Source organism: Sphaeramia orbicularis, chromosome 18 (genome assembly GCF_902148855.1).
Source record: "Sphaeramia orbicularis chromosome 18, fSphaOr1.1, whole genome shotgun sequence".
Lineage (NCBI taxonomy): Eukaryota > Metazoa > Chordata > Actinopteri > Kurtiformes > Apogonidae > Sphaeramia > Sphaeramia orbicularis.
Genome location: NC_043974.1, coordinates 26,042,860 through 26,070,794, shown reverse-complemented (window position 1 = coordinate 26,070,794; position 27,935 = coordinate 26,042,860). Strand labels below are relative to the sequence as shown.

Below are 27,935 nucleotides of genomic sequence, written 5' to 3'. Positions count from 1 at the left end.
CCGGGGGCCAAATCCAGCCTGCCAAAGGGTCCAATCTGGCCCCATGGGATGAATTTGTGAAATGCAAAAATTACACTTAAGATATTAACAATCAATGGTGTCAAAATCATTTAAATTCAGGTTCCACATACAGACACATACAGTCCGATTACAGTTAGATTTCAAGTGGGTCAGACCAGTAAAATATTGTCATAATAACCTAAAAATAATGACAACCCCAAATTTCTCTTTGTTTTTTTGGTGTAAAAAAGTTAAATTACATGAAAATGTTTACATTACCAAATTATACTTTTACAAAAAATGTGAATAACCTGAAAAAATGGAAATATCTTAAGAAAAGAAAATGCAATTTTACCAATATTCTGCCTGTTACTAAATGTTTTATGCAATCGTAATGCACATGTGTAAATGATAAACTGATAAACCGAGGCATAAAATTGTTAAAATTGCACTTGTTTTTCTTAAGACAGTTCAAGTTGTTCATGTTATTCAGATTTTTAAGGAAACGTTGTAGATGTAAACCTGATCATAATATAATTTTACTTTTTTCACTGTTATTATTTTACTGGTCCAGCCCACTTGAGATCAAATTGGGGTGAATGTGGCCCCTGAACTAAAATGAGTTTGACACCCCTGCCTTAGTTTATCATTTATAAATGTGAATTACAACTTACAGATCACAGTAGATCTACAAATACACAAAATATTAAATAACAGGCAGAATATTATTAAAATTCCACATACTTCTCTTAAGAGGTTATTCACTTTTTTTTTTTTTTTTTTTTTTTTTTAATAAAAGGCTGGTCTGTAAATGTAAACATTTTTGTGTAATTTTCCTTTTTTTTTTTTTTACACTAAAACAATGACAAAATTTACAGTTTTCATTATTTATAGGTTGTTATGATAGCATTTTACTGGTCGATCCACTTCAGATTGAATTGACTTAGAATGACTGTTAATATCTTCAGTGTCATTTTTGCATTTCACAAATTCATCCCAGGGGCCAGATTGAACCCTTTGGCGGGCCGGATTTGGCCCCCGGGCCGCATGTTTGACACATGTGCCTTAAACTATGGAACAGCCTACCTGAGGACCTGAAGTCTACTGCGAGTGTTCATATTTTTAAAGGTAAACTCAAAACCTACATTTTTAGTTTAGCTTTTAATTAAACTTTAACTTTTAACATTGCTTTACTCTGTTGTCACGACCCCTATCTTCTGGTCATGTGGGCTATCCTAACATTCGTCTGCCGGTGGAGTTGGGGGCGGACTCACCCCATTACTGACGCTACAGATGCCACATCCCATACCAGCTCTATTGTTTGCACATTTCACTTTATTTATTGTAAATAAATCACTTTATTCTTTACTGCATATTTAGTTGTCGGCATCCTTTTGTCATGCCTAGAGCCGGGCCGTGACAAATTGGGGGCTTGTCCTGACAAACTGGGCTTGTTGCGGGTCTTCGGTTGGTTTTTGGGTCGGTTGTTTTATTCGGCGGACGCCTTTGTTTGCTTCTTTTACTTGTGCGTAAAAGGTGCGTTTCGCTTATAGTTGGCTTTCTTTGGAGGTAATTTGATTGATGTGCTTTAAATTGCCGTTAAGCCACTTTTGTACGTTCTTGAGAAGTCTACTTCTTATGTGCAACCTTCACGTGTGTCTTTCAGTCACGCGCTCTGCTTGTATAATGTTTAGAGCGGGTTTGGCACACCATGGCTCCTTTGTTTTGTTTACTGTGGCGGTAAACTTTTGCTTTGATTTTTGTTTCTATTTGCAACTGCGGGTGAGTTGGGGCTTCACACGTGCTACATGTAACATATGAAAAGTGCCATACAAATAAAGTTTGATTGATTGATTGAATTTTTTTTTTTTTTCTTCCGTCATTCCAAAAATGTTGATGCAAGCAGAACAGATTGCTTCTCTGCATTGCCATTGGTTATGCCAGTGCCCAATCCACGTCATAACAACTGCAGCCAGTTTTGTATGAAGCTGTGCCTTTCAGACGTGCTAAATATAAACACAAAATCAGCCACTAGGTTTGGTAAATCACATTATGTGTGCTAAATAAATATTTGCACCTATTCCTCCCAATAATTTTGTGCGTTTTGGCAGTAACGCCCATATTGCATATTCGTCAAGTCAAACACACTAAATGGGTTGCGCGAGCTATTTTGCCCATTTGAGCGACGCAACCCTCGATGTGTCCTGCTAGTAGATGAGCTTCAACATGTTTTTACACGTGCAAACCTTTAGTAAATCAGGCCCTATGTGTGTGAGTCCACTGCAAGTCAAAGATTTACTTTAACCCTTTCATTCACGAATTACAGGGTGGGGAAGCAAAATTTACAATGAATATTTAGTTGTTTTTTCTCACCAGGCACTACGTCAATTGTTTTGAAACCAAACATATATTGATGTCATAATCATACCTAACACTATTATCCATACCTTTTCAGAAACTTTTGCCCATATGAGTAATCAGGAAAGCAAACGTCAAAGAGTGTGTGATTTGCTGAATGCACTCGTCACACCAAAGGAGATTTCAAAAATAGTTGGAGTGTCCATAAAGACTGTTTATAATGGAAAGAAGAGAATGACTATGAGCAAAACTATTACGAGAAAGTCTGGAAGATACTATTAAAGAAGAATGGGAGAAGTTGTCACCTGAATATTTGAGGAACACTTGCGCAAGTTTCAGGAAGCGTGTGAAGGCAGTTATTGAGAAAGAAGGAGGACACATAGAATAAAAACATTTTCTATGATGTAAATTTTCTTGTGGCAAATAAATTCTCATGACTTTCAATAAACTAATTGGTCATACACTGTCTTTCAATCCCTGCCTCAAAATATTGTACATTTTGCTTCCCCACCCTGTATGAGAACCTTAATCAAGATTTTTTTCTTCAGTGTTTAGCCATGAAAAAAACAATGCGATCAAGTTTTTTTCCTATGGAGTAACAAAAATATCCATGCATTTAATTTTTGAAGTAAAGAAACATGTGTTTAAAATCCAATATCAGAAAGTGATATGAAAACAATGAAATAAAAACATTTTTAATGCTGCTAATCTGATGTCTTCTCACATTTTAACATATTCTAATGCTAGTAATTAGTCACTTCATGGAGATAATATGCAAAAAAAAAAAAAAATAAATAAAAATCTTGTCTAACGAATAACAATTGATTTACACTCAAACATGTCACTGCAGATCAGGTTTATCAAGAAAAGTAAAGTTATAGTAATGATCTGAATTACACTGTATGGGATGGTGCATAAGTGTCCACTGTGTTGGCTGATATGGAACTAAAACAACAAAACCAATTAATATACAAGAGAACAGCTGGAGAAGAACTGTCCACTGGAGTGGACAGTGCATGAAAGGGTTAAGGTAACTTCTCAAACAAGGTTAAGAGGAATTCATAACATTTATCTCTGGTCAGTTTCATAAAAACGTTATTATCAACTGTAAGTTGAGCGTGGAGGCGTTTAAACCTTGTTTCGTGGACTATCTCCTCAATGCTTTACCTTTGCTATACATTTTTATCTGTGCAAACATGAGATGAGTAGACAGTTGCTTAATGTGAGAGCAGCTCAAAGTGCTCTCCCACAGCAATGAAATTTATTGCTTTCCTCTAACTGCTGCACCATGATCGGCTACCAGGAGGAATTTAATCTCAAAAAGGCTTTACAGCACCTAAGAGGCTGCAACAGAGACGCTCTCCTGTATTTTTTCTCACTTTGTTCCCCAATTTGACGACGAGCACAGTCGCTGAAACACAAGCCCTTTTTTTTTTTACTTGAAGCTTTTTGTTTGTTCCTGTGATCTGCTCAAAGCGCTACGAGTAATATAAGCACAATCACTGCGAGTAGTTTACTATAATTGAGCGTTAAATTCAATGTTTCAACCTCAAGAGGTTCACGGGGCGAATCTCTCCAAGAAATGTATGCATCCGAAGTATTTGAATGGAGAAAATGAATTTACTCTTTGAAACCAGTTCATAACAACTGCACTTCATGTAGGATGGCTATCAAAGAGCATTGATAATTGGTCTCATCGCCAACTGTTCAAACATGAGCACTTCTTTTTTTCATCTCTTTGTCCAATTTCAGAGTAATTGCATATTATACAGGAGCACTAATGGACCGTTCATGCCTCAAGAAGTTTCAATAAGGTGATTTTCTCTGTTCGTTTAAGAGCAAGCAAAAGGTACAATTATTGTCTATTGAGTGAATTCGCTGAAGACCGACATATGGGAGAGGAGATGGAGGAATGAGATACGCTTTCAATGGCACGTGATTTTCACAGTTCAGACGAGGAAAACAAAGGTGTGCAATCAGTGGCATCGGCGAAACATGGAGGGGATCTACAGTTAGAAGGATGAGGGAGCAGAAGGTACAGGCATGGCTGTATAAACTCAAAGAAATGAGAAAGGAGCACATGCACAAAGAGTTTAATTAACATGATAACCATCTGAAGGACGTTCCTGCCATTCTTACATGGCTGCACGCATGATACTAATATAATAGAATTTTTTTCCTCCGTAATTAAATATCTGCAGACGGATTTGAAAACGTTATACCTGTTCTAAATGTTACCTCTGACGACATGCGGGACACACTCACCTCCCCAGTTCTCCAGGCTGTAGAGGTTGCTGAAGTTGTGACTGACGAACGGCGAGATCTTCTTCAGGTCGTGGGTTCGGACCCTTGTTGCCAGGAGCGACTGGTGGGCATCTCTGAAGGTGGTATCCATTAGCAACAGGCCCTGGTGGTTACGGACGGCTTTGGCGAAGCCCTCGGGGCCGTCACGGAGCAGCACGTCGCGGAAACCAACCGGAGGATCTCCTAAAAAGAATACGTAAGAAAGAATGTAAAGAGATAGGTTTGTAGTAATCGCTAGTGTAGTCAAGAGCGGCTAGACCACAGGTGCCGCCAAAGGTTCCAATCCGACCCGCGGGATGAATTTGCAAAGTGCGAATTAGGGCATCAAACTCAAAAATAATATCATAACTAGAAGCACTCTGAGAGCGCAGACCTCCGCCAAGGCTGATCAGTGGCCCCCCCCTGTGGGCCCCCCCCACGCCAAGGAGGTTATGTTTTTGCCAGGGTTTGTTTGTTTGTTTGTTTGTCTGTTAGTGTGCAACATAACTCAAAAAGTTATGGACAGATTTTGATGAAATTTTCAGGGTTTGTTGGAAATGGGCCCCCCCGTGGGCCCCCCCACCCCCGATCACCACCAAAATTTAATCATTTCTTCCTTATCCCATTTCCAACAAACCCTGAAAATTTCATCAAAATCTGTCCATAACTTTTTGAGTTATGTTGTACACTAACGGACAGACAAACAGACAAACAGACAAACAAACAAACAAACAAACAAACAAACCCTGGCAAAAACATAACCTCCTTGGCGGAGGTAATAACCAATAAATAATGACAACACCAATTTTTTTCTCTCTGATTTAGTGCAAAAAACATTAAATTATGAAAGTGTTTACATTAGCAAACTATCCTTTTACAATAAATGTGAATAACCTGAACAAATATGAGCAAACTCAAGTGTCTAAAGAAAATTAAGTGCAATTTTAACAATATTCTGCCTGTGACTAAAAAAATTGTGCCTTTGTAGATCAGATCTGTAATGCATGTGTATAAATGATAAGTTGAGGCACAATATTGATAAAATTGTACTTATTTTTCTTAACAAATTACATTTTTTTCAGCTTATTCACATCCTTTTTGTTTGGATAGTTTGTAAACGTAACAACTGGCATAATTGAATGTCATTTTTTGCACTAAAACAATTTGGAGTTGTCATTATTTATTGGCTATCATGCTATTATTTTACTGGTCCGGCCCACTTCAGATTAAATATGGCTGAATGTGGCCCCTGGAAGAAAATGAGTTTGACAACCCCTGGGCTAGACCAAGACCAGAACACTGCAGAGAGCGGAGGGTATCAAAACCAAGACACTGCTGAGACCGGAGGGTATCGAGACCAAGACATGACCGAGACCAAATGAGTTGAATCCGTGACAAGACTGAGTTCACAAAAAATTGGTCTTGAGAACTACATCACTAGTGGACTGTGGAGGACTGGCATTGTCCATTGAGAAAATCTGTACAATGTAACATGGACAAACGAAAATAAAATAACTTAAACTTACAATAGATGCATCTGACTGGTTGCATTTGAAGAGGATGCATGATAAATAATGATACTAGTCTGTGATGATGCAGTTTTTGTACAAATCCCATTGAGACCAAAACAAAATGAGTTGAATCCGTGACAAGACCGAGATAAAAAAAAAAAAAAAAAAAAAAAACGGTCTTGAGGCTGGTCTTGAGAACTACATCGCTAGTAATCACACAATGATTTGCAACAAATGCCAAAGAATAGTTTTTTTTTTTTTTTTGTTTGTTTTTCTGTGGTGTAAATACTGATCATTTTAAAGCTTTTAAAGGTGCATTAGGAAAGAAAAAATGCTTCCATGGAAATTCATATTGGAGCTGATTATTTGTTGACATGAGCTAACTCTATTTATCAGCTAACAACAGTCTTGCTTGCCTATTTAGCTACTGTCAACTGTTTTCCATGTAGAGTAAGAGAGTCAAACACCAAAACCGGCCCACCAAGGGTTCCAATCGGGTCCGCGGGATGAATTTGGGAAGTTCAAAAATTACACTGAAGATATTAGCAACCAAAGGTGTCGATCTTGTTTTACTTCAGGAGCCTCGTACAGTCCAATGGCGATAAAATCGCATATCATAATACTGGAAGGTCTCAGAGCATCTGTATCTTGTCACAATTCTGACAAATTGAGACGTTTTTAATTGGCTAATTTGGAAAATTCAGTTGAGGAATAGTCCCATCTCCACATTAAATATCTCAGCAAGTTGATAAGACCGATATTTTTGGAGATATTAGTCATTTTGGAATACAATAGCCTTAAAATCCCAATGCATGATGGGAAATGAAGTTAAAAACAGGAACACCACATTTACTCCCTCAGTCCCGACACATCGGTATTAACATTGGTGCCTATAGCCATATGGTCTGTGCGTACAGACTGACATCTGAGAGAGAGGGAGAGAGAGTGACATATAGAGAGAGATAGGTAAGGTTTGTTTCGGTACTTACGGAGAACTCCCGCCAACTCCCCCCACCCCAGTCTTACGAATCATGTTCTTAATTTTACACTGAACAAAAATATAAATGCCACACTTTTGTTTTTGCTCCCATTTTTCATGAGCTGAACTCAAAGATCTAAAACTTTTTCTATGTTCACAAAAGGCCTATTTCTCTCAAATATTGTTCATAAATTTGTCTAAATCTGTGTTAGTGAGCACTTCTCCTTTGTCCTTTGCTGAGATAATCCATCCACCTCACAGCTGTGGCATATCAAGATGCTAATTAGACAGCAGGATTATTGCACAGGTGTGACTTAGGCTGGCCACAATAAAAAGCCACTCTAAAATGTGCACTTTTACTGTATAGGGTGGTCCAGGGGGTCAGAAAACCAGTCAGTATTTGGTGTGACCACCATTTTCCTCGCACAGTCTTCTTCATGAATTCTCTGAAACAGTTTTGGAGATGGCTTATGGTAGAGAAATGAACATTCAATTCACAGGCAAAAGCTCTGGTGGAGATTCCTGAAGTCAGCATGCCGATTTCATATTCCCTCAAAACTTGTGACATCTGTGGTATTGTGCTGTGTGATAAAACTGCACATTTTGGAGTGGCCTTTTATTGTGGCCAGCCTAAGTCACACCTGTGCAAAAATCATGCTGTCTAATCAGCATCTTGATATGCCACACCTGTGAGGTGGATGGATTATCTCAGCAAAGAAGAAGTGTTCACTAACACAAATTTAGACAGATTTGTAAACAATATTTGAGAGAAATAAACCTTGTGTGTACACAGAAAAAGTTTTAGACCTTTGAGTTCAGCTCATGAAAAATTTCAGCAAAAACAAAAGTGTGGCATTTATATTTTTGTTCAGTGTAGTTGTCTCGTTGCTTGCGATCTATTTAATATGGTGAAAGGTGACCTGTGAGAATTTTAATAGCTGTTACTTTATAGGTTATAGTTTACAAAACACCGAAGTCAATTTAATATCTGCAGGTCAAAATATGATTTATTAAAAAAATAAATAAATAAATACAAAAGTTTGGCCCTGTCTGCAGTTATATTCATATTCAGGTTTATTCATCTTAGGTGAGATTTAGAGAGGTTGAGCTTCTATTAAATGTGAAGTGAATCCGAAGTGAATATTTGAAAAATCCCAAATATAAAAATACCAATTATGTGTGTTTCCTTGGACTCTTTTGGAGATAAATATCTAGCCTGTGTCATCAGCTGAAAGAACTGTAGGCTGCATTATACATGGATCTGATAAACAGAGTAGAGAACGCCCAGTGCTCTGTTGTTTTCCATCTAAAAAGGGCTGAGATGACTTTTTTCACGGATGAGAAAGAGGAATAATTTGGTCTCATCACGACTTGTATCAGACAGAAGTTTTTTTCCAAATTTTGCCGTTTCCACAAACAACTTCCAGAGCAAAACATCAAAATACACAGAAAATACATCTATGAAAACGCATCTATTTTTATGATATTTTTTTCCGTTATTATGTGTCCTGATTAACCCATAAGACACACAGTCTCTATTTAACCTTTCTTAAGTGATTTATCACCGTTTGTTACAGTATTATACTCTGTATTTTGCACTTTTTCTGTAAAAATCAGGTATTTTCCCATATTTAATTCACTGATCATGTAGATTTTCATAAAAACAGGTTAAAGTTGAAGGTTATTGTATCAAAAACAGAGAAAACTGAAGAAAAAGTGACTTTTTAAGCAAAGATATCAGTAACTGAACATAAAAACAATTGTGTCCATCCACTGTCATTGATCCAACTCTATGGGTTTTACTGGTGAATCAAAGGCCTCTGAACGTCCAAATGGGTCATAAAAAGATGACAAACTGCATTTAACACCAATTATTAACATGGATTGATAGAATTACTGGATCAGGAGGTATTAAACAGTTTAGATCAGTAGATGGTTTAGGCCGGTGGTGGATGTTTGAGTCTTTATGGGTTAAGTAAAGGTAAAAGTAAGTGAAAAGAATGGTAATAATAATAATAAGTGGTGCCAGGCACAACAAACCCCGCCCCCCTCACATGTGTTGTAGCTTATTTTGGCATCGATCCAGATGATGTCATCATGTCTATGCCTCTATATATGTGCCAAGTTTGAAGTTAATTAAAAAAATTTTGATGTTTTTATAGATGTTTGAACATTCACCAATTATAAGTAAATGGGAAAAAAAAAAAGAATTTAAAAATTCCTGAAAAATTTTGACTTTGACCTACTTTTCCCAAAATGTACTGACATCTATTCTGCATCACTGGCAATCGATAAACCCAATCTGGTATGAATTTAACCAATAGTTTTGTTGCTAGTGGATTAAAAAACAAACAAACCAAACCACAAACAATACCCCTTGCCTCCCATTCGGGGGGCAGGTAAAAATATAAGAACAAAAAGAGGAAAAGGAAGAAGAAAGGTGTAAGGGCACATTCATGCTCTACGTTAAAGATGCAGACGGATACAGACAGACCGTTCTGTCTGTTCCCTGCGTACATTATGTACGTAATTCTGTCCATTTTCCGGGAGCTTGCAGATCCGTACCCAGACAGAGAATAAACAGCAGTACCACCAAGAATAGTGGAGGCAGTGTTGAGATTTAAACAGAATAATTTCCATAAATAGCGGAACTTTGCAAAGAGCGACTGTGTGAGCTAGTGAAAAACTACCGACATATTTATGACAACTACCCCTCTTAATATTAACATTAATAAAACCTCCTCAGTCGTCGCCATGCTTGTTATTAAATATTTTCTTCTTCTTCTCATAATACTTTACTCTTCTTTTTGGTATTTGTCCAATATGGTAATTAAAAGCAGTGCCTTCTAGTCTCTATTTAAATTTCTTTCTGATGTAACAGGGTCTCATATTGAACCTGAGGCAACAATTGCAATATTTGGCATTACATTACATTCTTTTTTAACCAAAAATCTAAAAATCTGATTGTCTTTACCACTCTTCTAGCTTGTAGACTAATACTATTAAAATGGAAAGATAAACAACCTCCAACATTTAAATCTTGGTTTTCTGAATCTTTTAGATCACTTAAGATTGGAAAAAATCAGATACTCTATAAGAGGATGTGCCAATAAGTTTTTCAGTACCTGGCAACCTGTTCTGAATCACATAAAAGAGGCAGATCCCTCACTTATTCCAGAGTAGTCTAATTAATACGAGTCTGTGACTAATATCTGTGTTCCTTATTTATTTATTATTGTGAATTATTTATTTATTTTGGTGCAACATGGTGGGAATGTTCATGGGTTTGGGTTAAAAAACAAAAAAAAAATGGAGGGAGGTGTTCAATGCCCTGAAGGAGGTTTTTAAAATGAACATCCCACAAAGCTTCACAGTGGCAGTTTTGGGAGTAATACCTGAAGGTCTGGATAGAAAAGCAGATAAATACCTTTTGAATATATTATTCACCGCTGCCTTAAAGTCTATTACCATCAGTTGGATGAAACCAGAACCTCCCTCATATAATACATGGATTCAAAAAGTTTGGGATATTTACCAGATGGAGCAGATCACATACTTGCTCAGGCTTCTGAAAACCATATTTACTAAAAGATGGGAACCTATGTTACCTTTACTACTGCAATAATGTTTACTGGTGATGCAAGAATACTCCATGTTATCAAGGTGCTGTTATTCTACATCTGATGAAGATTTATATCTACAGCCTTTTTTATTTATTTTTTTTTATTCTTTAGAGTGAACATTGTTTGCTATAATTGTTATTGCTTTCTCAAATTTCATCATATGTGCCTGTGGAGGTGTATGAGAATACATTTTCAGCTGTGTAGGGGGAAAAGAAATTAATTGAACTGTATTTGAATGTATAATTGTACTGTACTGAAAAAAAGAGAAAATCTAATAAAAAATTATGTTTAAAAAAAAAACAAAAAAAAAAAACAATGACTGTATTATGCTTTTCTGTGACTAGATATGTAATAAAAATACTTTGAACAAAAAAAGCGGTGCCTTCTGGTGGATTGATTGAGAAACACTCATTCCAACGTACAGGACACATGGAAGTATGAATATGCAGGCAGTGACGCATGACAACGTTAGAAACAGACGTGCTTATTTACATATGTAAAGCGAACATAAACGAGCCTTAAAGGTGTGGAGGCTTGTTTAGAAGTGACAGAATAAGTGAGTTTAATAAAACAAATAACTGAAATGAAGAGCTCTTATCCCAATTAATAGATGGTATTTACCCTGACATAAAGAGCAAGATTATCAAGTTGGTTCATTTGGAGAGCGCAGATCCCCCCCCGCCCCGATCACCACCAAAATGTAATCATTTGTTCTTTGTGCCAGTATCAACATTTCCTGAAAATTTCATCCAAATCCGTCCATAACTTTTTGACTTATCTTGCTAATAGACAAACAGCCAAACCAGAAGAAACCATAACCGCTGTTGCTTGGCGGAGGTAAAAATAATCCCCTTACAATCTGAATGTATATGTGACCCCCCACCCCACCCCACTCCCGACACAGTTTGCACAACACCTCTGGTTTTCAGACACCATGTCAGAGTCTGTTAAATGACACTACATATTAGAGGAATGATTTACACTGGTGTAACGAGACCCCCGAGCAGGTAAACAGATGTTATTTACAGAGTGTTCCGACTCAAATGACACTTTTAACAAGTCTAGTGCTTGTCATGAGTTGTGCTAATGAGATGGACATTGTCTCCGCTCATCCTCATCCCCTTCCCCATCGCCCTCGACTCAAGTGGATCAACTATAAAAGAATACAGGAATAAACTCAGCAGTGAGCTTATTAGACACACCACCCACTGATTTGTGAAAATGGATTCCTCCCGCTGACAGCGAGTCATATAGCCACAGTTTTCTATATAAAGTAAGCAATTACTGTTTAGCAAAAGAAAAAAAAAAAAAGAGATCCAAGACACTCAGCTTGGTATGGTATGAGTGCCAGCAGAAGGCGAACAGGTTCATGGCTGGCTGCTTTAGCACATTTCACACATTTTTAATTTCTCGGCCTTATCTGGCCTGTGACTGCTTTTACGTCTTTAAATTCTAGCGGCGTCAGAAAGCTGTTGAGTTGTTGAGTAAGGGTATATCTTCTATTCTATTTTCAAACATGCAGAGGGAGTATGGATTAGACTCAAATGTATGTATTTCTGCGATACTTAATCTGTCTGCTGCTTAATCTCCGCACAGATGCTCTTTGTTTTTTTGGGGGTTTTTTTGCCCCTCCACCATCAGAAACGTGGATAAACCTGCTAAAATTAGGCCAATTTCTCCTTTCAAGGCACCATGTGATGATTTTTGCCTTTCTGGTTTTTGTTGTGGTGTGTCACGATCCGTGTTGTGTGTCGAATCCATACAGTTTTACATCTTTTACCTCCAATAAACTCCGTACAATGTTTGAACAAAGATGGATGGAGGATGTTGTTAATGTACAGATGGACTATAGTTGAATTTTGAAAAACCCCTATTATTCTTTACATTAAAAATAGGACCAATGGCCCTGTAGCTTACCGGCCAAATTAAAAGCTTTGGGAAATGTATCCAGATGCCATTTATTATCACCCAGTTCTGTGTATTTATTATATTACAGAAATAGCCCATGTTTTGGTCATATTCCAATCAGATTTGTAAAAATTAAAATTCCAACTTGATATCATTGATACTGATTTATTGGATCAATCCACTTCCTATCTGTTATAATAGGAACATTTTTCAAAGTCGCACCAAGTCCAGAATCAGATCCGGATCCAAATAATTTCCCTAACTTTTGTTGACATCATCATACAAAAGCTGTATACCAAGTTTGAAGTCAATCAGAACTGGAGTTTGGGAGAAGAAGACGATTGAAATGTTTTCCCCATAAGAGCCCATGTTAAATTTTCCGTAAGTTCCCGGATCCAGAAGAAGATCCTGATCATCATGTGGCCACTATGTTTTGGTCATCTCCCCATCAGGGCTGGACTGTAGAAATTTCCACTGGATATCATTTATATTTACTGAGTTATTGCATTGATCCACTTCCTATCGCTTATAATGGGGAAATTTTCAAAGTGGCACCAAATCCAGAATCAGATCTGGATCCGAATAATTTCCCTAACGTTTGTTGACATCATCATAAAGAAGTTGTACACCAAGTTTGAAGTCAATCGGAATTGTAGTTTCGGAGAAGACCACGATTGAAATTTTTTCCCCATAAGAGCCCATGTTAAATTTTCCGTCAGTTCCCGGATCCAGAAGAAGATCCTGATCATCATGTGGCCACTATGTTTTGGTCATCTCCCCATCAGGGCTGGACTGTAGAAATTTCCACTGGATATCATTTATATTTACTGAGTTATTGCATTGATCCACTTCCTATCGCTTATAATGGGGAAATTTTTCAAAGTGGCACCAAATCCAGAATCAGATCCGGATCCGAATAATTTCCCTAACTTTTGTTGATGTCATCATAAAGAAGTTGTACACCAAGTTTGAAGTCAATCGGAGTTGTAGTTTTGGAGAAGACGACGATTGAAATTTTTTTCCCCATAAGAGCCCATGTTAAATATTCCGTAAGTTCCCGGATCCAGAAGAAGATCCTGATCAGCATGTGGCCACTATGTTTTGGTCATCTCCCCATCAGGGCTGGACTATAGAAATTTCCACTGGATATCATTTATATTTACTGAGTTAATGCATTGATCCACTTCCTATCGCTTATAATGGGGAAAATTTTCAAAGTGGCACCAAATCCAGAATCAGATCCGGATCCGAATAATTTCCCTAACTTTTGTTGACATCATCATAAAGAAGTTGTACACCAAGTTTGAAGTCAATCGGAATTGTAGTTTCGGAGAAGACGACAATTGAAATTTTTTCCCCATAAGAGCCCATGTTAAATTTTCCATAAGTCAATCGGAATTGTAGTTTCGGAGAAGAAGACGATTGAAAGTTTTGTAACGGACAACAGATCGTATAGTTTACGGCCTGTTTTAATTTATTAGTTTTGTCGTCCCTTCTTTCCTTCCTCCCTCCCTTCCATCCATCCATCCATCCTAGGGGTAGTCTGACGTTGTATTAGTTATTTAAAATGAACAAATGTGCCATCAGGCCGAATAAAAAGAAAAAATGCATGAGATCCCTACATCACTTATCAACACATTACGCTACATTATAAACTGAATTAAAAGTTAATCATTAGTTTACATGAGCACCCATCTGTCAGATCATAAAATTCAGCGGTACATTGTAGCTAAATAACAGATGATGCAGCTGTTCCACTCATCATATTCAACCAGCATATATTTAAAATGACGGCTCCGGGGGAGAGGAAGTCTGGTTTGTTCTACGCCGCTCCTCTCTCCTTCAGTCCTCGCCTTGACTCCTTCGCTGGGAGGAGTGAGGAGTCACCGGCAAACACTCGAGGAGCTAAAGAGGGGATTCATTCGAAACACGGTTCAAGAGGCAACACATGGTAAATATTGTGTTCACTGTTTCCTGCCAACGTGGACAGAATAGAGTATTTTGGACACTTTGCCAGACTTTTATTGATCACATCTGCTGCTATGATAATATAGTCGGCCGTGTCTATTGCCTGGTATTAGCTTCAAAGACTATGAAAGAATTTTGACCTTTGTATCTTTCATAGTTTTACAGCGTCTTTCTGCTGGGAATTTTGTAATTGTTCTTTGTGTTTTCTATGTAGAGGCGGAAGATGAATGTTAGAAGTCAGTATGAAGCATGGCCTTTGTTCCATTGGACTAGAGTAGCTATGCATATTATCCTTATTATATCCTTTATTATAAATTTTTATTTTAACCCATAAAGACCCAAACACCCATCGGTGACCAAAATCATCTACTGATCTAAAATGTTTAATAATTTATAATCCTCTAATCCAGGGGTGTCAAACTCATTTTAGTTCAGGGGCCATATTCAGCCCAGTATGATCTCAAGTAAAATAATAGCATTGAAAAAAGTAAAATTATATTATGATAATGTTTACATCTACAACGTTTTCCTTAAAAATATGAATAACAAGAACATCTTTAAATGTCTTAAGTTAAACAAGTGCAGTTTTAACAATATTCTGCCTCAGTTCGTCATTTACGGACGTACATTACAACTTACATTACAATTACAAATACACAAAACATTTAGTAACAGGCAGAATATTGGTAAAATTTCATTTACTTCTCTTAAGACATTTCGGGTTGTTCATATTTGTTCAGGTTATTCACATTTTTTTTAAGAGGATAGTTTGTTGATATAAACATTTTCATGTAATTATACTTTTTTTACACTAAAACAAAGATAAAATCTGCAGTTTTCATTATTTATAGGTTATTATGATAATATTTTACTGGTCTGACCCAAATGAGATGTAATTGTTCTCTATGTGGAACCTGAATTAAAATGATTTTTACACCATTGATTGTTAATATCTTCTGTGTAATTTTTTTCATTTCACAAATTCATCCTACGGGCCGGACTGGACCGTTTGGCAGGCCGGATTTGGCCCCCGGGCCTTATGTTTGACACCTGTGCTCTAATCCTATCAATCCATGTAAATAATTGGTGTAAAATGCATTTATTCATCTTTTCATACTCATCAGATATGACCCATTTGGACGTTCAGAGGCTCCGTAGTTACTGTGGAAACACCGTCATCTTCTACAACATTGATTAACCAGTAAAACCCATGGAGTTGGATCAATGACAGTGGATTTTTATGCTCAGATATTGATATCTTTGCTGAAAAACTCACTTTTTCTTCAATTTTCTCAGCTTTTTATATAATAACCTTCAACTTTAACCTGTGTTTTTATGAACATCTACATGATCAGTAAATTAAATATAGGAAAATACCTGATTTTCATGGAAAAAGTGCAAAATACAGAGGATAATACTGTAATAAATGGCGATAAATCACTTAAGAAAGGTTAACTAGAGAGAAAAAATAATTGTGGAACTTTCACAATAGTACCACTGTGTCTTTACGGTTTAATCAGCACACATTATAATAAAGGGAAAAAAAAAAAAAAGAAATAGGTGCGTCTTCATAGATGTATTTTGCTTGTTTTTACGTTCACATATTGATATCTTTGCTGAAAAAGTTGCTTTTTTTCAGTTTTCTGTTTCTGATATAATAACCTTCAACTTTAATCTGAGCTTTTATGAACAGCAACATGATCAGTGAATTAAATAAAGGAAAATATGTGATTTATACTGAAAAAACACAAAATTCAGGAGATAATATTATAATAAATGGTAGTAAATTGCTTAAAGGAGCATATGAGTTTCATCACAATTTAAAAAAAAAAAAAAAGATAAAACCCAAGTGATAGCCTCATTATTACTAATCCATTAGCTTTTCCATGTTTACACACCTGAATCACTTCCCTCACGCTGAACAACTTCGAAGAGGACTCCGCTTGTTTACGTAACAAACCGAAACGTCACTCAGGCCTTTTCGGAAATTTTGTCGCAAAGTGCATCGTGGGAATGGGAATCCCACGCAGCAGCAACTGACATTATATTGATTCATATTGTTTTTCATTGCTTTCGGAGTGGCCATGGTTCAGAAGGTACAGTGGGTTATCCAATAACCGGGGTTGGCGGTTCAAATCCCGCTCTGTCCCGATCATGAATAAATAATGGATTAATAATGTAAAAAGCTCTGGGTGCCTTGAAAAGCGCTATAGAAATCTAATCCATTACACTGGTCAACAATAAATTTATTGTTTAAGTCTTTTGAGCTGATTTAGGATAATTTTGGTGTGCTGAATCCAAAAATCACATTAATTTTGCTCAATCAGGTCAACTTTCTGAACTATGCTACATATTGGCTTTTTAACATTTTTGCTTACATTTATGGGCCTTTTCACATCATATGATACAAAATTCTTTCATATTTCTTGCAATAAACGAGTTCTGAAGATTTTACTTTTGCCAATTTATGATTAATGTTTTTTTTTTAATATTACAGGTGAATGAAATGGCTTCAACTAGAAGATCTTGCAAAAATAAGCCTGACGTATTCTGCTACATCTGCGGTGAATACACCATTGTACCTAACAGGAATCCTGTTAGAAAATGATTTTTTTTTTCTCTTAAAACCTGTTTTGGGTGAGGACTATATAAAAAAAATCAACTGATAAAGTTACAAAAATGTAATCAATTTTGTGAGAAGATCAAATTTTTCAAAATCAAATTAGCAAAAAAACCCTGACCTGATTGAGAAAAACAGATGTCATTTTTGGATTTAGCGGTGCAAAATGGTCCTAATTCAGTTGAAAAAACCTAGACAACTTGCAAAAACATTTTTTTGTAACCCAGTGTTATTATTATTATTATTATTATTATTATTATTATTATTATTATTATTATTATTTATTATTATAATCATACTATTACGTATTATAAGGTGACAGTTGACTTATAGTGATTTCTTTGGACCCGTTAATAGATACACTTCCATTACTTGTTGTCGCCATGTTTGTTTCGGTCTTCCCCCAAATCTCAGCCTCTTTTTCAAAAACATCACATCTCTACTCTGCTTTTTTCAGTTCATAAACTAAAATTTAACACAGCACAATTTCAAAGCCGTAAAAGTGATGCAAGTTTATATCTGAATCGAGTGTTTCATCACGTCTTACTGCATTTCTCAGATAAATAAGCACCTGTACTGATGTATTGTACGAGTTTTCACATATATATATATATATATATATATATATTTTTTTTTTTTTTTTTTTTTTTTTTTTTTTACCAGATGTATGATGAAAGTCATATGCTGCTTTAAGAAAGATTAAATGGAGAGAACTGAACATAAAAGTAGCTCTGAGCCTTTATGGGTTACCTTTCATTTCTTTAACATAAATACCATTCCATGTCACTTTCTCTCTCCTTTATATATTTTTGTGTAAATGTCAAGTCGAGTAGAAGACTCACAATATGAGCAACAGAGCATAATATGAAAGATTTTTCGTTTCACATATATAGTCATATCACACTCTCCTAGAAAGTGTTATGAGTCAATAAAGTCTGCAGACAGTCGGAAGCCAAACCCAGACTTCTGAGATCCAAAAGAGGATGAAAAGAGTAACATAAGCCAAATGAAGGAGCAGGAAGAAGTAAGTCACTTGAAGCAGTATCCATTAATAGTGTTTGTGGAACCTTTCACGACTCTCCCCTGGGTATCTGATCCTAGTGAGACTGTAAAACTTGGCATTTGTTGAGAGCTTCCGTTTAGCTCGCGAGACATCCTACAGTGTTGTACAGTAGCAAAAGGTAATGTCACTGCTAAAAGACACATGCAGGAATACAAAAAAAAAAAAAACAATTGCTTTTTTTCTCCCAAGACAAATAACGCTGTTTCTATTTTCCACAGTTAAATGGTTCCCACAACAAACAAGGTAAATGCTGCAAGACTTTGCCCTATGGACACTGCTATAACCAACCTTCTATCCTAATCCCTCTCTCTCTCTCTCTCTCTCTCTCTCTCTCTCTCTCTTCTTACATCTATTTTCCTCTCTCTGCTTGGCAATTAAACACAACCACAACCAGAGGCATTAAAATATTGGAACCTGAATTGGGATCTACTTTCACTGCAGCATGTACAATCATCAATCAATTAGACTAGTTAATGAGGCTCTATCTGGCTGGTTTGTTGTCCTCCAAACCTCTGTCTCTCTCTCTCTCTCTCTCTCTCCTTTCCCACCATTTCCTTTCCTCGTTCTAACTCCGTGCAGCTGAATATTCGCTCTTGACCTTTTATTGTAGTACCTCATCCCTGAAAACAAATGATCTCTGCTATAATTGTCTCTAAGGCCAGCGTGAGCAAAAACTAACTCTGCAGATGTGCACACACTAAATGTGCAGACATTTGTGCACACATGTGAGCACAGAAAGACAAATTAGGCTCGCGGAAAAACACACTAGGCCGGCTCTGGAAAATCCCATTGGCAGAGCAAATACACACGGATACACTGAACTTACAATGTAATACAACAGACTATGGAGCATGAACGTAGAAAAAAAAAAAATTCTTTTGCACTGGTCATGTTTACTTTGCTTATATGAGTATGTTCAATTCAATTCAGTTCTATTTGTAAAGCCCTATATCACAACTAGGGATGAGAATCGAGAACTGGTTCTTTTTGAGAACCGGATCCCAGTAGCTTGATTCCTTGGAATCGTTTGCCTGCCTGTTTAACGATTCTGCTTATCGATTCCACCTTCGTTATGCATGCACGATGACATCACGCGTACACTGCATATTTTTGGTCAGAACATAGCCAACATGGTGTTGAGGCAGAAACGGTCTAAAGCACAGGTGTCAAATATGCGGCCCGGGGGCCAAATCCGGCCCTCCAAAGGGTCCAATCCGGCCCGCAGGATGAATTTGTGAAATGTAAAAATTACACTGAAGATATTAACAATCAATGGTGTCAAAATCATTTCAATTCAGGTTCCACATACAGACACATACAGTCCAAACAAATTGCAAGTGCGTCAGACCAGTAAAATATTATTAAAATAACCTACAAATAATGACAACCCCACATTTTCTTTTTGTTTTTTTGGTGTAAAAAAGGAAAATACATGAAACATTACCAAACTACACTTTTACAAAAAATGTGAATAACCTGAACAAATATGAACAAACGGAAATGTTTTAAGAAAAGTAAATGCAATTTTACCAATATTCTGCCTGTTACTAAATGTTTTGTGCGATTGTAACGCACACGTGTAAATGATAAACTGATAAACCGAGGCAGAATATTGTTAAAATTGCACTTGTTTTTCTTAAGACAATTCAAGTCGTTCATGTTATTCAGATATGTAAGGAAACTTTGTAGATGTAAACCTGATCATAATATAATTTTACTTTTTTCACTGTTATTATTTTACTGGTCCGGTCCACTGGAGATCAAATTGGGCTGAATGTGGCCCCTGAACTAAAACGAATTTGACACCCCTGGTCTAAAAAGATGACACCGGGTCCACTTGTAACACTTGCAAAGCTTCCATGTCTTCAAAAGGGTGGAATCCCTCCAATCTGCTCAAATATTTGTCCACAGCATGTGATTCATTTACAGGAATGTCACGTATTTAATACGCTACTTAGCGACGGTTGTGAATGTAGCGGCAGAGTGAACGCCTGGCCCAGCTCAGGTTCCGGTGCGGGCAACTAATGTCGTACCCAAATACAAGTTTCTGAAGGTAGAGGAAAGGAAATGAGGTGCACAACAACAGGAGATGAGCCGAGCCGAGTCGAACTGGTGCGACGTAGTGGATATGTGGCAATAGATGAATTAGTAAAGCGTCTTTAGTTTCACCTTCACTGCACCCCCCACCCCCAAACCAGGCCCGGCGTCATCTGTTATTATTATTTGTACATACTGTATATGTTATATTTAATGTGCACAGATGGAAATATAAAAGACAGTTAATGCCAACACACCCGTTTGTACTCTTTTATTCCCTCACCCAATGAGAATCGATAAGGAATCAGATCGATAAGCAAAATCGATAATGGAATCGGAATTGTTAAATTCTTAATGATTCCCACCCCTAATCACAACAGGGTTGCCCCACAGGTCTTTACAGAACTAGTTGGACATAAAAACAAACAGTCAAATAAACAGCAGATGAAGGAAATGGATTAATATCCTGGCCATCCCCCGTCCTCAGACCCTCCTTCTCGGCAAGAAAAACTCCAAAAACCCAGTGGGAAAAGAGAAACCTCAGGGAGAACCACAGTGAAGGACAGATCCACTCCCATGGACAGACAGGCTAAAGATGCACCAGGACTGATGGACGTGCATTTGCAGATGTAGTTTTACAGTTGAGTCAATAGTTTGTGGGACACTTTACAACACAAATGATATGATGAGGTTGACTCATCTGTGTCCTGACCTGTGACCCCAGACCTCCTCCCCCATCCTCACCTATCTGAATGGACCTCTTCATGTGCCCCCAACCTTAATACATCTTTAAGACAGAAAACTACATCCGCAAATGGACGTCCATCAGTACTGGTGTATCTATAGCAGATGTGTCAAATCCTGGTCCTCGAGGGCTGGTATCCTGCATGTTTTAGATGTTTCCCTCTTCCAACACACCTGATGGTCATTATCAAGCTTCTGCAGCTCTTGAAGATAGGCTTATCATTTGAATCAGGTGTGTTGGAAGAGGGATACATCTAAAACATGCAGGATACCGGTCCTCGAGGACCAGGATGGGACACATCTGATCTACAGCCTGTCTGTCCATGCACTGTAAAAAAAAAAACAAAAAAAAAACATAAAAAAATGGTAATATTCCAGCAGCAGGGTGCCAAAAAAATACTGTAAAATAACAGAAAATAACCATCTCATAAAAATATGGTAATTTTCCATAATTAAAATACAGTATTTTGCCTTAACTTTACATGAGTTTTTGCTTTTTTCTTTACTTTTTAATGTTTAATAAAGAATATTACATGTATTAAAACAATCGAATGATCTATAAATAAATAAATAAACAAATAAATACATATATACATAATTTTCAATGAGACTAAGTTGTACAATCCACTGATAAAAACTGTATTTGGACAGTTTATCAGTGCTTATACATGTTATACATTCACAAAAATACATTTATTCAACATTTTTGTTGTGAAACCTCCGGTCATTACACAAGATAGTCTTGTTAAGTCTTGTTAAACTTGCAGAACAAATACTTCTTTTACGGTTAATTGTCGCTAATTTTATCTCGTTTTATTATAATTATTATTATTTTTTTTTTTTTTTAGAGTATTAAACTTTAAATTAACAGTTTAATCTCATAAATAGAAAATAAATATTTGTGAAATTACGATACATTCGCAAATGTATTTTAACTGTATTTCTTTGTGGAAAAAAAAAAAAAAACTTTTGAAAAATGGAAAGTTTATGGTTATTCACAGTTAGTTTTTTCGTATTATTTTACATTGGAGGTGTAAAAATCACAGTCTAATTTTGTAATTTCATTGATATTTTCCTGTATCTGAAAAATACAGGAAAAATCTGTAAAATAAACAGTGAAAATTCTGTTAAATTACAGATTTTTTTACAGTGTGGGAGTGGATCTCTCCTTCACTGTGGTTCTTCCCAAGGTTTCTTTTTTCCTACTGGGTTTTGGGAGTTTTTCCTTGCCGAGAAGGAGGATCTAAGGACGGGGGATGCCCAGGACATTAATCCATTTCCTGCATCTACTGTTTATTTGACTGTTGTTTGTTATCATTCATTTTCTGAACCTGCTTTATCCTCACTAGGGTCACGGGGGTCGCTTGGAGACTATCCCAGCTATGTGAGACTTTGTTTTCATATTCAGCTAATTCTGTAAAGCCCTGTGAGGCAACCTTGTTGTGATATAGGGCTCTACAAATAAAATTGAATTGAAATGCAAACATTCTGCAGAAATGCAAATTGGACTCATTGAAAAAACACTAGAAAGGCTCTGGAAAATCCCATTAGGAAACAATGCACATACTGTGAACTTATCATGCAATAGAAACGCAGAAAAATTCTTCTTACTTAGAAGTACTTTTTTTTTTTTTAACCTGTATACCTGTGTAGCCGTGCAACTTTTCTTCCCATGTTAATTCCATGCAAAGGAAAGAAAATCAGGGCACCAGCACTGGGACTACAGCGAGCATGCAAGTGACGGTTTCCTGGAAGGAGGTGTCGGTTTCGCGTGGAATTGTGCGCATTTTAAGGTACAGAACAGAAATTGAAAACGTAATAAAAGGATCCAAATCCCATGTGGTTACTGAGCTTGACAAGTGACCCACTTTCACATAAAAACAGGCATACTCTGCATTGAAATCACCTCTTGTGCATCCATTTCCAGCTTCCTTCCCTTGGCGTCACTCCTCTCCATCACAGGTCACTTCATATACATCTTCTTTAACATTCATAAGCTGAGTGATCCTCTGCACATGCATCCGTTTGACTCATCCAGCGTCACTTACAAAGACTAAATAGTCCACGTGTCGCAGTGCTCAAAGGTACCTTTTATGAGCAATTTGCGTTGGCAACAACCTCGGAGTAATCACAGCTTGCCTCTGTCCTGATCTAACATCTGCCTCTTGAGATGTTAAATGTCTTGTTTCTTTTGTGTTCAGGAAGCTTTTAATTGGCAAATTCCTGGTGGGACTCCTAATTGGTGCCTTATTAGCGTCAAGTCTGATAGAACAGTCAATCACCTAGGTTGGTACGTGTTAAAGGAGAAAACCCTGTTAGTCGGCAGTTGTAAAAACATTATGGTCCGTCACGGGTGCCTCCTTAAACTGATTAACATGTAAAACAGCTTTATATAAAATACAGAATTATCAAATGAGTCCTGATTTGATTCCACAAAACAAAGTTTCAAGTTTTATCTGGAATACACCTATCAATATGTTCCGTTCACCTTGAAGCTGCAATAGTTTTTAGCATCACCAGCAAGAATTTTACAGTTAGCTCTCAGCATATAGGGCAGATTTAGACTGAGAGGAGACAGAAAGAAAAACAGATGTTTGTATGTTTTTGTTGTGTTTTTGGTTTGTTTGTTTCTTTGATTAACACCCTAGCAGCAAAACTATTGGTTGAATTCATACCAAATTGGGTTTATAGATTGCCAGTGACCCAGAATAGATGTCATTACATTTTGGGAACAGTAGGTCAAAGTTCAAATTTTTTAGGAATTTAAAAAAAAAAAAAAAAATTCCCCATTTACTTACAATAAGCAAATTTTCAAATGTCTGTAGCAGCAAAACTATTGGTTGAATTCATACCAAATTGAGTTCATAGATTACCAGTGACCCAGAATAGATGTCATTAAATTTTGAGAAATGTAGGTCAAAGTTCAATTTTTTTATGAATTTTTTTATTTTTCCCATTCACTTATAATGGGCGAAATTTCAAGTGTCTGTAGCAGCAAAACTATTGGTTGAATCCATATCAAATTGAGTTCATAGATTGCCAGTGACCTAGAATAGATCTCATTACATTTTGGGAACAGTACTGTAGGTCAAAGTTCAAATTTTTTAAATCTTTTTTTTCCCCATTCACTTATAATGGGCGAAATTTCAAGTGTCTGTAGCAGCAAAACTATTGGCTGAATCCACACCAAATTGAGTTCATAGATTGCCAGTAACCCAGAATAGATGTCATTAAATTTTGAGAAATGTAGGTCAAAGTTAAATTTTTTAATGAATTTTTTAACTCTTATTTTTACCCATTTACTTATAATGGGCAAAATTTCAAATGTCTATGAAAAACATCAATTTTGTTTCAATTTACTTCAAACTTGGCACATATATAGAGGGAAATGATATACTGACATCAGCACACACATAGACCTGATGACATCAGCTGGATCGATGCCAAAATAAGCTACAAAATGTGCAAGGGGCGGGGTTTGTTGTGCCTGGCACCACTTGTTTAAGTCTCATTTCAGGATTTATATAAAATTCATTTATACAGCCCCGTATATCTATACCGTCAAGAGCATGCCAGGCCTGTAGATGGTAGTGTAGTGGAACGATCAGGTACCGTTAACCAATCAGAATCCTTAAAAGAATCACAACAAAACGTCATTTCCGCTATGAACCTATGGAGATGAAGTTTAAAAATTTAGCATAAAAGCTTCATTATATCAAGTAAATACACAAAGATCCTGTTAAGCAGATTTAGCAGGCACTAATTAGCTAAGATGCTAACATTCACTACCAAACATCCTTATTTTGTCATGTAATCCTTGTAACTTCACTTATCAGCTCCTTCCTCTTCTTCTAAACTGGATCATCACATGTGGACCAAGGTTCTAATAGTTTTGTTTTTTTTTTCATTATAGTTTAGTTTTATTTAGTTTTGACTTTTTTTCTCTAAATCAGTTAGTTTTAATTCATTTTTAGAGCAGGTTTGCTAGTTTTTATTAGTTTTCATTATTTTCTAAATGCTTAGTTTTAGTTTAATTTTAGTTTCTTTTTTTTATATCTTTTATCTTCTTTGCCGTCGAATTCAAATAAATCCCAGACAGGACTCTGCTGTTTTCTCCCAACTTTAGTCTCCATGTTTCCAGGTAGAGTTCGGACCAGAAGACGACTGTAAACCGCAAGTGATGGATCGTCAAGTGTCGTATGGTGCCGCTAGCTAAAATTGCTAGAGCGAAATAAATCGATTTCATATGTTTATGTTTATGTTTACGCATTTGGCAGACGCTTTTTTCCAAAGCGACTTACAGGGGAAAACCAATTAAATCACTCAATCAATCAAATTTTATTTATATAGCGCCAGATCACAAACAAGTTATCTCTTGACATTTTATATATAGAGTTGGTCAAAACCAGACTCTAAGTCAATTTACAGAAACCCAACAGAATCCTCCAGGAGCAAACACTTGTGACTGGTGACAGTGGCGAGGAAAAACTTCCCTTTAACAGCAGAAACCTCGAGCAGACCCAGACTCCTGGAGGATGGCCGTCTGCCTTGACCAGTTGGGGTTAAAGAGAGAGAGTAGAGAAGGGGAAAAAGAGAGAGCGATAGAGACTGGGGGAGAGGGGGAGAAGGGGGGAGTAGGCGGAGACACATGGAGGCGGTTGAGGATAAGTGAGTGGTGATGATGAGGGCAGGGAAGAGGCCGGACCACCGCAGCAGGTCCAGAGATAATCGTGAAAGAATCTGTGGTTATCCTGGGAAAAACCTTATTAGAATATTTAAAATGGAATGTTTGAAAGTGCTAGGAAAGGAGGTGCTCTCGGAAGAGCTGGGTCTTCAGGAGCTTCTTGAAGATAGGCAGGGATGACTCTGTTCTTGTAGCACTTGGTAGAGCGTTCCACCAACGTGGAATATATATATCAATCCGACATTGACAAAGACGAAAACGAAGGGAATTTTATCCATAATTTTTATACATTTTAGTTAGTTAATTATTGTTTTTTTCTTTTAATTATAGTTTTTGTTTTCGAGTGATTGTTTGTCTCTATATGTTCAGCCCTGCGATGAACTGGCGACTTGTCCAGGGTGTACCCCGCCTTCGCCCCTATGTAGCTGGGATAGGCTCCAAGCGACCCCCGTGACCCTAGTGAGGATAAAGCGGGTTCAGAAAATGAATGAATGAATATAGTTTTTGTTTATTTCAGTTAACGAAAATGTTTTTACAATTCTAGTCTTCGTCATTTCGTTAGTTTTCGTTAACGATAATAACCTTGATGTGAACTTGGTAGAATATTTCCTTCAAAAACTGCGACATCCTACCGAGAATCTCCGTTTTCACGTTTCCCTCTGTTAATACGCAAACGCAAAACTGAGATTTGCAGAAATCTCCACTTTGGCTGGAGTTTTTAGAAACCTTCGTTTTCAGTGCGCCTGCCTGTTGTCGTGTAAACTATAGGCACAAACGCAGAGAAAAATCTCAGTTTTCAGAAATCCCCAGCACCTCTCACATTCACACTTATGGGTGATTTATTGACCAGTTAACCTATTAAGGGTTAACGGTGAACCAGTTCTCTCCAAAAATGCATTTCATGTTTTGTGACTATATGATAATTTTCAAATTGCACTGGTGGCATTTTATTTTTGCTTATATTCATATGTTGTAGTTTGTCTGCACCTGTTCAGCTGAATCACTATACTGAACAACAAAAAAAATATAATAAAAAAAAAAAAAAAAAAAGATGATGGTATTTGACTTTGAAGATGTTAGGAAGTACTGACGGGCTATCTTCATAAATAAAAGAACAAAAAGTGCATCATTATTAGGAAGATGAGCGAATAGTGGATTTTCAAAGGTCAATATAATAATTAAAGCTTTGAAGAAGAAGAATTTGAGAGCTGATGTCAACCCCACACCTCTGCACAAAATGTTGACACTGAAAATGCATTATGCATGTCTGAAATATCTGAAATAGACCAAGATGTTTGTTAGAAATTCGACAACTAAATTAAACATCACAACCTCAAACTGACTACAAACAATTTAAGTCCAATAAATTATTATTGTTTCCACTTGAGGAGCATCACATTAACCAAGGGCCACTATCTTCTACTTATCCTCTATATCAGAGGTGTCAAACATGCGGCCTGGGGGCCAAATGTGGCCCGCCAAAGGGTCCAGTTTGGTCCCTGGGATGTTTTTGCCAAGTGCAAAAATTCCACAGTCTTGAACTGAATTAAGCAAAAAAAAAAAATAGCTTGAATTGAGGAAAGAATCTTGAATTAAGCAAAAAAAAAAAAAAAAAAAACTTTAATTAGGTATAAAAAATCTTCAATTAAGCCAAAAAAATCTTCAATTAAGTAAAAAAATCTTCAATTAAGCAAAAAAAAAAATCTCAAATTTAGCAAAAAATCTTGAATTGAGCCAAAAAAAATCTTCAATTAAGTCAAAAAAAATCTTGAATTAAGCAAAAAAAAAAAAAAAAATCTTCAATTAAGTAAAAAAAAAAATCTTCAATTAAGCCAAAAAATATTCTCAAATTTAGCAAAAAATCTTGAATTGAGCCAGAAAAAATCTTCAATTAAGTAAAAAAAAAATCTTGAATTAAGCCAAAAAAAATCTAGAATCAACAACTTAATTTTTTTTCTTTTCTTTAGTGCAAAAAATAACATTACATTATGAAAATACTTACATTTACAAACTATCCTGTAACACTAAAATGTGAATAACCTGAACAAATATGAACAACCTGAAATGCCTAAAGAAAATTAAGCACAATTTTAACAATTTTTCTGCCTGTTCCTCAGTATTTAGTATCTTTGTAGATCTGAACCATAATGCACATGT

At 36.5% G+C, this 27,935-nt stretch overlaps 1 protein-coding gene across 2 annotated transcripts in view; it reads right to left on the bottom strand.

Annotated features, from left to right (window-relative positions):
- The window catches only part of pcxb (pyruvate carboxylase b), an 848,274-nt gene that overhangs the window by 194,617 nt on the left and 625,722 nt on the right, over nucleotides 1–27,935 (bottom strand). For both annotated transcript variants that reach the window (XM_030162429.1, XM_030162430.1), the window contains one exon: nucleotides 4,624–4,845. In XM_030162429.1, coding sequence (XP_030018289.1) covers nucleotides 4,624–4,845 — 222 coding nt within the window. The remainder of the gene's footprint in view (nucleotides 1–4,623; nucleotides 4,846–27,935) is intronic.